The sequence below is a fragment of the Fukomys damarensis genome, unplaced genomic scaffold (assembly GCF_012274545.1).
Source record: "Fukomys damarensis isolate Sample0158 unplaced genomic scaffold, DMR_v1.0_HiC HiC_scaffold_19, whole genome shotgun sequence".
Taxonomy (NCBI): domain Eukaryota; kingdom Metazoa; phylum Chordata; class Mammalia; order Rodentia; family Bathyergidae; genus Fukomys; species Fukomys damarensis.
Genome location: NW_022900931.1, coordinates 46,952,676 through 46,964,481, shown reverse-complemented (window position 1 = coordinate 46,964,481; position 11,806 = coordinate 46,952,676). Strand labels below are relative to the sequence as shown.

The 11,806-nt window shown below is 52.3% G+C and overlaps 3 protein-coding genes across 12 annotated transcripts in view; 2 read left to right on the top strand and 1 right to left on the bottom strand.

Annotated features, from left to right (window-relative positions):
* Usp21 (ubiquitin specific peptidase 21) overlaps positions 1 to 1,579 on the top strand; it is a 6,418-nt gene extending 4,839 nt beyond the window's left edge. The window contains exons 9-13 of the mRNA XM_033765691.1: positions 95 to 181; positions 451 to 529; positions 714 to 821; positions 908 to 1,022; positions 1,228 to 1,579. Of these exons, the coding sequence (XP_033621582.1) occupies positions 95 to 181; positions 451 to 529; positions 714 to 821; positions 908 to 1,022; positions 1,228 to 1,318 (480 nt within the window). The 3' untranslated portion in view covers positions 1,319 to 1,579. The remainder of the gene's footprint in view (positions 1 to 94; positions 182 to 450; positions 530 to 713; positions 822 to 907; positions 1,023 to 1,227) is intronic.
* A 911-nt stretch (positions 1,580 to 2,490) lies between these two features.
* On the top strand, positions 2,491 to 6,141 carry Ppox (protoporphyrinogen oxidase). Of its 8 annotated transcripts, none has more exons than XM_010616614.3 (13): positions 2,491 to 2,582; positions 2,753 to 2,847; positions 2,998 to 3,132; positions 3,279 to 3,394; positions 3,582 to 3,714; positions 4,021 to 4,165; positions 4,272 to 4,462; positions 4,933 to 4,993; positions 5,152 to 5,270; positions 5,351 to 5,461; positions 5,558 to 5,707; positions 5,842 to 5,884; positions 5,968 to 6,141. In XM_010616614.3, exons 2-13 carry the CDS (start codon positions 2,761 to 2,763, stop codon positions 6,099 to 6,101), a joined length of 1,425 nt encoding a protein of 474 aa, XP_010614916.1. In that variant the 5' UTR covers positions 2,491 to 2,582; positions 2,753 to 2,760; the 3' UTR covers positions 6,102 to 6,141. The 8 variants fall into 8 exon arrangements, with proteins under 8 accessions (XP_010614916.1, XP_010614919.1, XP_010614921.1 ...); XM_010616617.3 differs by having other exon boundaries at positions 5,539 to 5,707; positions 5,968 to 6,124; XM_010616616.3 differs by having other exon boundaries at positions 2,576 to 2,660.
* Positions 6,142 to 6,244: 103 nt separating this feature from the next.
* The window catches only part of B4galt3 (beta-1,4-galactosyltransferase 3), a 7,056-nt gene continuing 1,494 nt past the window's right edge, over positions 6,245 to 11,806 (bottom strand). For 2 of the 3 annotated variants that reach the window (XM_010616609.1, XM_010616611.1), the window contains exons 2-8: positions 11,237 to 11,414; positions 10,613 to 10,887; positions 9,852 to 10,087; positions 8,944 to 9,134; positions 8,693 to 8,815; positions 7,153 to 7,257; positions 6,245 to 7,027 (exon numbers count right to left, since the gene is read on the bottom strand). In XM_010616609.1, the coding sequence (XP_010614911.1) occupies positions 6,754 to 7,027; positions 7,153 to 7,257; positions 8,693 to 8,815; positions 8,944 to 9,134; positions 9,852 to 10,087; positions 10,613 to 10,874 (1,191 nt within the window). In that variant the 5' untranslated portion in view covers positions 10,875 to 10,887; positions 11,237 to 11,414 and the 3' untranslated portion in view covers positions 6,245 to 6,753. Of the gene's footprint in view, positions 7,028 to 7,152; positions 7,258 to 8,692; positions 8,816 to 8,943; positions 9,135 to 9,851; positions 10,088 to 10,612; positions 10,911 to 11,236; positions 11,415 to 11,806 lie in introns of all 3 variants that reach the window. The other variant, XM_010616610.1, reaches the window with a different exon arrangement.

The following is an 11,806-nucleotide window of genomic DNA, read 5'->3' as shown; positions in this document are numbered from 1 at the left end:
TTCAATTCCCAATAAAAAAAAAAAAAAAAAGAAAAGAAAAGAAAGAAAGGGAAATTCAGAACACGCTGACCCTTATTTCCTCTTTTCCCCCCAGAAAGGATTTGCTGGGGGCAAGGTATCTCTGCGGGATTGTTTCAGCCTTTTCACCAAGGAAGAAGAGCTAGAATCGGAGAATGCACCAGTATGTGGAGGTTCACAAGGAATATATAAGGCCAGGAGAAGGGGTGGGGGACATGTGGATAAAAGGGTATGCATGTTGCCTTTGAACGCGGGATAACAGTTTTATGTTTGGGTTTGTGTCAGGTATGTCCTGTTACTCACAGGGCAAAGGGTTGTGGCTCAGAGGATACAGAAGTAATGGAGAGTATACTAAATTTGTGCATGGACTGGTTTGTCAGAAAAGCCAGATGTGACAGCACATTAACTTAACACTGTTTGCCATTTGTTCAGGTGTGTGATCGATGTCGGCAGAAAACCCGAAGTACCAAAAAGTTGACAGTACAAAGATTCCCTCGAATCCTCGTGCTCCATATCCTAATCCTTAAATTCTCATTTCTCTCAGGTTATCTCCCATACCTCTCTTTCCTCGCCTTCCGTGTTCGCAGAGGTTTGGGAGTTGAGTTTTCCTTGGGAAAAGCCTACCAGCCCTCCTTTCCCCACCATTTCCCTCTTACACACCCTCCACCTCCTAATGCTCCTTAACTAGGGCTTAGATCTGAATCGATTTTCCACCTCTCGAGGCTCCATCAAGAAAAGTTCAGTAGGTGTAGACTTCCCATTGCAGCGACTGAGCCTAGGGGACTTTGCTAGTGACAAAGCGGGTGAGTCTGATGAGGAGGAGGATCCTAGAGTGTCTTATAGGGGTCACAGCTCTGATGGTGGAACGTGATCATCTCTAACCCGACAGGAAGCCCTGTATACCAGCTGTATGCCCTTTGCAACCACTCGGGCAGTGTCCACTATGGCCACTACACAGCCCTGTGCCGGTGCCAGACTGGTTGGCATGTCTACAATGACTCTCGGTGAGAACAGCCTCCTATTCAACTCCTTTCCTATTTCCACTGCAGCCCTAAAACACTGCCCTTCTATGAAACCCCAGAAGGCAGAGGGTTTGGTGAAAGGTGGGAGTTTCTCCTTATCTCTTCCTGAGGGCTCTGACCTTGTCTTGTGGGAAGGAGGGAATATATAGTAATTACTACAATACCTTCCTGTCTCCCTTCTTCCTAGTGTCTCCCCTGTCAGTGAAAATCAGGTGGCATCCAGTGAGGGCTACGTGCTGTTCTACCAACTAATGCAGGAGTCATCCCGGTGCCTGTGACACCCCCTTTAAGCCCTGGCACCTGTGAAACCCTCCCAATACCCTTAAGCCCCCAGGCTCCCCATTTACCTCAGAGACATCTATTTTTGTGTCTTTTTAATCGGGGAGGGGGGAGGGGCGGTTGTAGCTCCCATTCTTTTTTTAATTAAAAATTACACTTCTACCTGGTGGCTCCCGTCTCCCAGCCCCATGTACAGAGTTCACCAGGTCCTTGACCATGTACAGCCCCCAGAACCCCTGAAATCTCACTTTTTGTGAATAAATTTAATAAGAAAAAGCGACGCTCTTATTTGTGCTTGTGCTTGGGTGCAGATAACCAAACAGTTCAATGGAGTCTTCCTGGGACCCAGTCCCGCCTCTGAGCAGGTGGGGGCGCTCTCGGGGCCAGGCGGGAAGGGTCAGGAGTGGAGTGGGATGGACGTGGGGGCCGAGCAGTGAAGATTTACTCTTGGGAGAAGGAAGGCAAACCTTGCGGGAGGCCTGAAACTAGAGCGCAGGCACTGGGCGATGGGTTTTACCGAATTTGGGGGCTGCCCCTCGAGGACGAAGCGCCCGAAACCCCTGTTGACAAACACTGGCCACGTTGCTGGGCGGCCCTAGCTCCCGCAGGCCCGTCCTGTTGCTAACATCAAGAGGCTGTTTATGGAGCCGCCTCCCCGCGGACTGGCCCCCAGCGTCCTTATCTACCTTTCCTAACACCAAAGCTCACGAGGCCCTCCCTCCAGGGTTCTCACCCTAGCTGGGCCTGGGAAGCCTGAGCTGGGGAATGCTAACCCCCGAGGTAGCCAAGTGCCGTCTGCCCCCGGAGGAGGGCGGTGCCAGACGCAGCAATTCGCTCGGACGCAGCACGGCTACGGTTAACCTCCAGGCGCGCTGATCTAACTCTTACGGCAGCCGTCGCTCCGCCTCATGGCGTCACTGCCAATTCAGTGCTCTCATTGGTGAATGTGAGCGGGGCCTTCCAGGACTCAACCAATCCAGAACCAGAAAAGAGGAACACGGACACGAGCGGCCAGAATAGAGTAGACGGAGAGTCGGAGGGACCGCAAAGGTTGGGGGCGGGGGTAGCAGACTCGAAGTACTGTACTTAATTAACTGGGTGAGATGCGGGAGCAGAGCCCCTCAAAACTCAGGTTTTCAGCCCGCCGGCAGAGGCCTGCGCGAGCAGATAACGTGGGTGTGGCGCTTATCTGAACGCAGCGGGGATCGGCCGAGGGACTTCTACCTCCTCTGACCCTCATTTTCGCTTGCTTCTTGCTATCCGGTGAGTCCTGGACCCTGGGCGAAGACTTCGCTATTCCACCCGCCCATTCACTCGCGTGTGGTGACTTCCCTCTAATCAGTAAGTGGCCTAGGGTGGAACGCGGAGCCGCGCGGCCTCTGGAGCGCAGGGTACCTCGAGGTCTGCCTGTCAATATCTCCCCCTTTCCCCAGACTTCCCGATGGGCCGTACCGTGGTCGTGCTGGGCGGAGGCATCAGCGGCTTGGCCGCCAGTTACTATCTGAGCCGAGCCCCCTGTCCCCCTAAGGTGAGTACCCCACCTGCGCCAGAGGCAACCGCATGGAATACTCTTACATTTCCAGCAAAAACTAGATGCATCCTGGCTCTGTGATGCACCGCCATCCCATCCCCAACCCCAACTACAGCTGGTGCTGCAGTGTCTCCCAATTGTTGCCAGGTGGTCCTGGTGGAGGGCAGCCAGCGTCTGGGAGGCTGGATCCGATCGATTCGAGGGCCGGATGGTGCAATCTTTGAACTTGGACCTCGGGGAATTCGGCCAGCAGGAGTGCTAGGAGCTCAGACCTTGCTCCTGGTGAGAGGATGGTGGACTGTGTAAGAGAGGTGGTGGAGGGAGCTTTCATAAAGGGGATAGAGCTGAGGGGAAGAAGTGTAATTGGTGGATCCGACCTTTCCTTAATTTCTGCTCTCTCTGGGGGGCCTGGGGGAGGTGAAGAGCAGGTTTCTGAGCTTGGCTTGGACTCAGAAGTGTTGCCTGTCCGGGGAGACCATCCGGCCGCCCAGAACAGGTTCCTGTATGTGGGTGGTGCGTTGCATCCTCTACCCACTGGCCTCAGGTACCACCGTCTCTCCCTTACTGCACATCCTTCCACTTTGGCCCCATCTTCACATCCCTTCCAGTTCCTTATCCCCCTATCCGTCAGCTCTTTCAGCAAAAGGGGCCTAAATGAATGGATGTGACCCCGGAGCTGAGAGGGTGGGTGAATCAGGCACTCCCTCTTCACTGTACCTTCCTCCATGCAGGGGGCTATTTCGCCCTTCACCCCCTTTCTCCAAACCTCTGTTTTGGGCTGGACTGAGGGACTTGACCAAACCCCGGGGGAAAGAACCTGATGAAACTGTGCACAGTTTTACCCAGCGCCGCCTTGGACCTGAGGTGACACTCCTCAAGAGGCCTCAAGCCTCTGCCCTCCTAAACTAACTGTAGCTAGAGCTCCCTGCTCAGACCTACCCCCCAGGGGCTCTCTTGTATCACTCAGGGATGCCCTCTTCTCTTCATAGCCTGGCAATCTCCAAAACTCAGTGTTGGGGGTGAATGCCTTCACTTCCTTCCCATCTTTCTGTTACAGGAGGAATGTTGCCCAACTCACCCTCCCCGCCCCAATCCCCGCCAAGCAGGGGTGGTGGAAACCAGTCAGCACAGCTTATTCCTTGGCCTCTCATTCCCAGTCTCACCCTTAAGGTGGCGTCTCTAGCCATGGACAGCCTCTGCCGTGGAGTGTTTGCAGGTAACAGCCGTGAGCTCAGCGTCAGGTCCTGCTTTCCCAGTCTCTTCCACGCTGAACAAAGCCATCGTTCTGTAATCCTGGGGCTGCTGCTGGGGACAGGTAAGGGGGGATTGGTTCAAAGGGCAAAGATATTAAAGACTGCCAAAGTGAGGGATGGGCACAAGAGGTGCTAGTTTGATCATTCTTTTTACTTCTTTCGCTGCAGGGCAGAGGCCACAGCCAGACTCGGCACTTATTCGCCAGGCTCGGGCTGAGCGCTGGAGCCAGTGGTCACTCCGTGGAGGACTGGAAATGTTGCCCCAGGCCCTTGGTAGCCACCTGACTAGTAGTGGGGTCCATGTTCTCAGAGGCCAGCCAGTCTCTGGGCTCAGCCTCCAGGCAGAAGGGCACTGGAAGGTAGGGGAACCTTCTGGAGTATAATGAACCTGTGTTGGTGTTTCTATCTTTGTCTAAGAGGTTCAACCAGGCCAGAGTTGATAGAACTGGAGTTACTCATTGTTTGCCTTAGAAGCTATTTAGACTGAGGCTACCCCAGAGTCCTAGGCCTTTTTGTGGACCTTCCTCCAAGACTCTTTTGATGCAAGTCCATGGATAGAAGTAGTGCTTGTAAGTGGCTCAGGGATGGAGAAAGGACAATCTAGTGTCACTGAATGCTTCCGAGTGGCCACACTGGCATCTGACCCACTTCCCAGAGGATATAGGGGAGTGATCTTTGTGAGGATGAGTTGTTCAGCATCTTCATCCTGGGCCAGCACCCAGCCTTCCCTGCCACTTGAGTGCCTAGGAAACTTGAAAGTGAGGCAGTAAAAGTCTTACCCTACCCATGAAATTCATTATCACTATCTCAAATGTTTTTATTCTGTCAGGTCTGTCTAGGGGACAGCAGTCTGGAGGCTGACCACATTATTAGTGCCATTCCAGCTTCAGGTAACGGGTAGCCCCCTCTCCTTCCCCAACAAGCAGGAGGCAATAGCTATACCTTCCTGGGCCAGCAGGATCACACCCAGCCCCTAAACCAGTCAGCTCTATGGGAGTCTAGTCCCAAAGCTGTGTCATTGTGAATTGGGCCTCTGCCTGATCTCCAGAGCTCAGCAAGCTGCTCCCTGCTGAGGCTGCACCTCTGGCTCACATCCTGAGCACCATCACTGCTGTGTCTGTAGCTGTGGTGAACCTGCAGTACCGAGGAGCTCATCTGCCTGTCCAGGTATGACAAAGAGGGGAAGGGGAGAAATGGGCTCAGCTGGAGCCCTTCCCCTCCTAACCCATCGGTTTCTTCCTCTCCAGGGATTTGGACATTTGGTGCCATCCTCCGAAGACCCAGTTGTTCTGGGAATCGTGTATGACTCAGTGGCTTTCCCTGAGCAGGATGGGAGTTCCCCTGGCCTCAGAGTGACTGTGAGGAGGACAGCTTTGTTCAGTTGGATTTCCAAAGGGCTCCTGTGTTCCATCATAGGCAAGGCCAGGCTGGTCAGTGCTGTATTCGCTCCCTAGGTGATGTTGGGAGGTTCCTGGTTATACACGATGGAAGCTGGTGGCCGTGCCTTATCTCAGGAGCTGTTCCTACAGCAGGCACAGGAAGCAGTTGCCACACACTTAGGACTGAAGGAGCAGCCAAGTCACGGCTTGGTGCATCTACACAAGGTGAGTTGGGGCCAAACCTATCAGCTCCCTATTGTACGCTTGAAGGCAGGGATGGGTACATTTGTCCTTATATGTTAGCCTTAACTTGGAAAATCAATAGTAAACTTTTTAAGCCTCCTCTCCTCTCTCCCCAGAACTGTATCCCCCAGTATACACTAGGTCACTGGCAAAAAATGGGTAAGCTTGGAAAGCAGATGGGCTGAGGAGGGCTGAGAAAGTGAGAACCTAGCAATAATATTCCTTTCATCTTTTCCTTCCAGAGTCGACTATGCAGTTCCTGGCTGTTCACAGGTTGCCCCTGACTCTGGCTGGAGCCTCCTATGATGGGGTTGCTGTCAATGACTGTGTAGAGAGTGGGCGCCAGGCAGCAGTCCGTGTCCTGGGCACAACCTAGCAGCTAATCCCCAGCTCCCACTCATAAAAATAAAAGTTGCTGGCACTTAACCTGGTCTAGCTGTTCTGTCACCTGTGGGCATGATGGTAGAGAGAGACAAAGAGAGGTAAAGTGTGCCTCGGATACAGAAAGCAGGAGCAAAGGCGAGACAAAGTCCTTTATTAGAAAATATATCAAAATCCCAGCCCCCTGAGCCTGGACCAGAAAAGGGAGCTCTCCAGCACTGGCAGAAAGTACCCAGGGAAGGGTTTCCTTCACCAAACAGCTTCCCAGGAACCATAAATAGAATAAATATTCACAGAGGTCCCAGGAGAAGCCAGATAACTCTTGGAAGAGAGTGATCTCCATGGAAGAGGAAGGGGCTTGGGGTCCAGCCCTGCTCCTACCCCAGGGGCAGGGGACTCCCAGGAGTCATCACATAAAGTCATGACATCAAGGATTCACATTCGTAAGGCCTGGCAGGTGACCCTAGAAAGAGTGATCCCCCAGGTCTAGAGGAGCCCAGCTCCAGCCCAGCAGTGCGGAGTCCCCTAGCCCCCAGCATAGTCCTGAAGTTCAGTTCCCCCACATCCTTCTAAGAGCGTGAGGAGCTGAGGGTGGGGAGAATACAACCCTCCGATTCAGTTTCACGAGCACGGTGGGCAAGAAGGAGTCAGTGTGAACCAAGGGGAGCTGTGTGGTTGGCAGTAGGCAGAGGGCCAGGCCTAGCTGGGGGCCGGCGCTGCAGCATCTCTTGACGGAAGGCTTGGGAAGAACCAGGTGGGTAATGGGGACCGGAAGGAGCTCGGGGACCCCGAGGGTCAGTCCCAATGTCTGCTGTGACGTTGGTATAGAGAGGACCGAGTTCTCGAGCCAGCAATCGGTATGTCAGTGAGTTCATCCCATCTTGTGTCCAGGAATTCTGGGTACGGACCAGGAGGTCAAATCTGAGGGTGAAAATTTGGACACTGATGCAGAAGAAACTGAGGAATCTAGGGACCCTTGGTAGTTTCCTGGCTAGGGATATAGAGCCCTGAGAATCCAGTAACAATTTCCAAGCAGTTCTCCCTACCTGTGGGGGTTCTCCTCATTGCCCTTATCTCCTCGGTGCTTTACCATCTTGTAGTGTCCCACGGATGTGGGGGGCCGTGAGATCTTCATCCCAGCCAGGCGCACCCTGTGGGAAAAGTGAGAGGATCTTGGAGAACGCAGAGTAGGGCAAAGCTGCTGACAGTGAACAAAAAGAATAAAGGCCAGCAAGGACGGGGTTGCAGAGATTTTTTTCCCCAGCACTGAGGATAGAACCCAGGGCCTCACATATACTAGGCAAGTGCTCTACCACTGAGCCATAGCCTCAGGCACAAAGGGCAATTATTACTAGTTAGGTAGAAAAGGTGCCAAGTTCAAGAAGAGAGAAAGTCAAACAGAAAGAAGGAAATTGTTGAAGAGAATGTAAAAGCTGGATGTATCCAAATCCACAGGGCCTAGTACCAGGCAGCGACTACGGCCTCCAAGCAGTTGGTAAAGGTGGGTTTGCACTGCCTACCTTTGCTTCCTAAGTGGGCACCACGACTCTGCCTTTGCAGTCTGGGAGGGACATGGAGAGAGGCCATTTTGCCAAAATTGTACAAAACATTATGAACCCAAACTCAGCAGTCTGTGGGGGGGGTGCACATACACAAGTGCATGCTCTACCACTAAGCTACACCTCTAGCTCAGCAATTCTTATCCTTTTTTTTGTTGTTTGTTTGAGACAACATCTCTTTATGTAGTCCAGGCTGGCCTCAAACTTGCTGCAATCCTCCTGCCTCAGACTCCCAACTGAGATCTCAGCTGAGATTACAGGTGTGCACCACTACGCCTGGCCCTAGCCCAGCAATTCCTATTAGGAGTAATAGCTAAACGACCCCTACTTCTCTCTTCCTGCTTCTATGTATTATGAAAGGATCAGAAAGGGGTAATCAGTCTCAGTTGTCACACACAGAAGCAAGATGTGGAGTTGTCCTGGGAAGGAACTAAAAGAACACATACATTTTGAATCTGCTGGGTGCTTTGCACACACACACACAGGATAAGAATTCATGTAAATGTTGCCCCAGAGGACACAAGAAGGAGGGGAGCAATGGGTCCGGCATACCAAGCCCAAATATTCACACCAGACATGAAACTGGGTCAGCCAAGACTGGAGGTCAGAATGTTTCACACGCTGCTAAAAAATGAGTTGGCATCATGCCAAACGGCACAGGCCTTTTTTCTTCCCCTAAGTGATTCTAGCATGGAGCGGAACCCCTCTTCCCCATCTCCACAAGAAGTAGTCTGGATGTAAGCCCAGCAGAAGACAGAACTGAAGTGACTGCAGGTCCCTTTCCAGCTCTGGAATCCCATGACAATATTTCCTATCGATCTTATCTGCTCTCCTAGGAATATAACTAACCACACATAGAAAACGGGAAGACGACAGAAAGGGCAGCAGCATGCAAAGCCTGACTTGGGTAGATGGACGAACAGACTCCGAACAGGCCCAGAGAACCAAAGGTTAGCACTGGAAGGCTGTGGCCAGGGGTGGTCTTAAAGGCTACGATGGGGAGGGAGGTGGTGGCAGGAAGTCTAACCTGGTAGCAATGTCGTCATCCTCACCACCCCAGCCCCAATATTCATTGGGGAAGCCATTCATCTTCAGGTACTGGTCAGGAGTGAGCGCTGAGACCCCTCCGAAGTACTGGGGATATGGAAGGCTAGGGAGAGAAAGAGCCTCATATTCCACAGGTCTTTGGGAGAGATATCCCAACCCTCAGTCCCCTTTGCTGTCCTTCTACAAGATGGTTAATCTCCCTGTTGCCCAGCAACCTTCCATGCCCTCTACCTGTATCCAAATTTGTTCATGGCAACAGCAACATGGCGGGGTCCCCGGGGGTCACACACATAGAGATTGTGGTCATTTTCTGGCAGAAGGTCCACGTCATGTAAGAACAGGCAGTCCCACTCTTCATCACGCAGGGCCTCCCGCACCCCAACATTCAGCAGCTTTGCCCTGTTAAATGTTCCATTGCCAGCCTGGAGGATAATGGGAGGACCAGGTCACGTGATAGGTAGCATAAAGAAGTGGGGGACGAAGTACAAAAGGGTTAAGAGGGAAATCTAGGACGTAGGGTAGGAGAATGAAGGGAAAGATCTTTTTCATTTAATCACTCAATAATTTAAAAATAATTTTTGCATAGCAGTATGTGCCTGATATTTAGGTGCAGTTTAGCATTTCATCCTGATAACAACAGCGTGGAACAGGCAATTGCATTAGCCATCTATTGCTGTTTGTCACTCATTCTCTCTCTCTCTCTTTTTTTTTTTTTTTTTTTTTTTTTTTGAGACAGCTGGCCTCGAACTCAGCAATTCTCCTGCCTCAGCTCCCTGAGAGCTGGGATTACAGGCATGCACCACCATGCCTGGCTTGTTTGTCTTATTTCAGAGGGCTAAGTACCTTGTTCAAAGTCATGCATGTCACAAATTGCAGAACTAGAACTTTAGCCTCCATCTTCCCAATTCAAATATACATAAGCCATTTAATTTATTTTCATAAGCCATTTTAAAAAGGAAAAAAAACCAAGGAATAGCATAGGTCAGAGGAGTACCCTACACAGAATAATGAGAAGTGTAGGACCAACAAGTTCAGAAGAACAAGGCCAGGTACTTCTCCGGGACCCATTAGATGAGAGGAGAATGGCATTTACTTGAGGCTTCCTTATAGGAACTATAGAGTGGGTAGGGAGCAGGTACCTGGTGGATGACATAGATGCCATAAGCAAGCTGCTGGCGCTGCAGGAAGGGGTGCAGGTGGTAGAGCAGCAGGCGCAGGTGGTGCTCCCGGGCACGATGGGGCACAATGATGGCTGTTCGGGAGCGAGGCTCACACCCTGCAGGTCGGTACCGGCCCCCAGGCTCTACCCGGGGATTCCGCTCCACAATCTCTGCTAGTGATGGTACCGGGCTAAAGGACACCGACACAGGACCCACTGTTGGGAGGGAATGTAAGTTCAAGAGTTGGAGGGGCAAGGAAAAAAGAATGAGTTCGGTTCCGGGCTCAGTTCCCCCCAGACCTCACTCAGAAATCTCAAAAGCCTTGGGTTTCCCTCTTTTGCTGTACAAAGCCTGAAAGGTTACAAGTTCCTTCCTAGACTGCCTTCTTCTTTTAGGGTTCCATAACTTTGATTGTGCCCTATAGGATTTAAAGCTGCAGATGGGGGGTGGGGAGATGAGGGGGTGGAAAAAAATAAGGCTACCAACTAATTAAACCAGGGCTCATCTACTGGGGAAATAATTCCTAGCCTGGGGCAAAAAGAGCCTGTACATGGGCAGACAATGAAAAGTTGTGGCTCAACAGACAGCCTGGGCTAACCTCTGAATTCAAAGCCCTCTGTAGCTCCACCTCAGCCCACCTTCATCTCCGAAGCCCCATTCCCGCCACGCCATGCCTGCCCAAGGCTCCTCACCCCCACACCTTGTCCTTTCCTTGACCTTCTTCTTCCTTTTGCACTCACCTAAGAGAGGAGATCTTTCTGGACAGTAGGGTAGACCTTGAGGAGCTGGAGGACCCCCTGGGGCTACAGGGGCCCCAGGCAGGTGGCTGAGGTTACTGTAGACATCTCGGGGGTGAGAATAGTCAAATGTTGGCCCCTGATCCCGGCCAAATAGGGCACTAAGGCTTCGGAATCCCCCTAGTGACAGGTACATCATGACAGCCAGCTGGGAGCCCACAAGCAGGGCCAGGGTGCAGGGCCGCTCCAGCAGCCTCCGCAACATTCTGAGGTGAGGTCTGGGGAGGAAGAGAGGGGAGTTCTGGGAGCAGGCAGGAAAAGAGCAAACCGGCAGGAAGACCAGTGGATAGGGGTAAAGGTGGCGTGGGGGTGGGGAACAGGTATAGAACAAAGTCACAGCAGGGAGCACACAGTGTACAATCACGCAAGGAAAAGAAACAAGAATGTAAGCACCAACAGCCCTACCACCTGTAACTTCCAGCCCAAGTTTCACTCTCCCCCCCAACCACTCCCACCACCTACTTTCAGTCCCCTCCCCCAAGCATGCTTACATCATTCAAGTCCCATGTCCCTGTCAGAAGTCTCTGGAGAGCACCCCCCGCCCATTTTATAGGAAAAGAGACTCACCCAGATTCAAGCCGTCTTCTTCCCAATAATGGGGGTCACGGGGGTCCCGGAGGTGCAGAGATGTGAGGCATTATCTAAAATTGGAAATGCCACAGAAGACAAAAAAAGGCTCCATCCAGCTCTCCACCAATGAATCTGGGACCAGCTGGTACAGAAGTGGTCAAGGATAACCAGCCACCTGCATGGGCAGAGATCAAGAGCAGGGTGAAGCCGGTTTCCCAGGGCAGGTGAGGAAAAGTGGTTGGAAAGAAGAGGAGCAGCAGATGCCAGGTCACTGGCCTTTCTCCCAGGCTCCCTGGAGTGATCGTATAGACACTGTCAGGTTTGTGCTCAATCTCTTGTTCCCACCCAAGCAGCACAGATTTGTTTGGGCAGTGGGGACATGGCATCTACTGGAGGTGCTGCTTCCTCACACCGAAAACCCGATCAAGGAGCCACACGGTCTTGACAGGACCACGGAGTGGCCTCGGGAGCACCCAGGGAAGTAGGAAACAGGCTCCAGGGATTTAGCTCCGCAGGTACAGGGAGCGTGTGCACCCGGGAGCGGCGGGGAGCAGGGTTGGAGGGGCG

Coding starts and splice junctions, on each gene's coding strand:
- Ppox (XM_010616614.3), top strand. CDS start 2,761: ATGGGCCGTACCGTGGTCGTGCTGGGCGGAGGCATCAGCGGCTTGGCC. Junction 2,848..2,997: donor GAGCCCCCTGTCCCCCTAAG/GTGAGTACCCCA, acceptor AATTGTTGCCAG/GTGGTCCTGGTGGAGGGCAG. Junction 3,715..4,020: donor AGCGCCGCCTTGGACCTGAG/GTGACACTCCTC, acceptor CTCACCCTTAAG/GTGGCGTCTCTAGCCATGGA.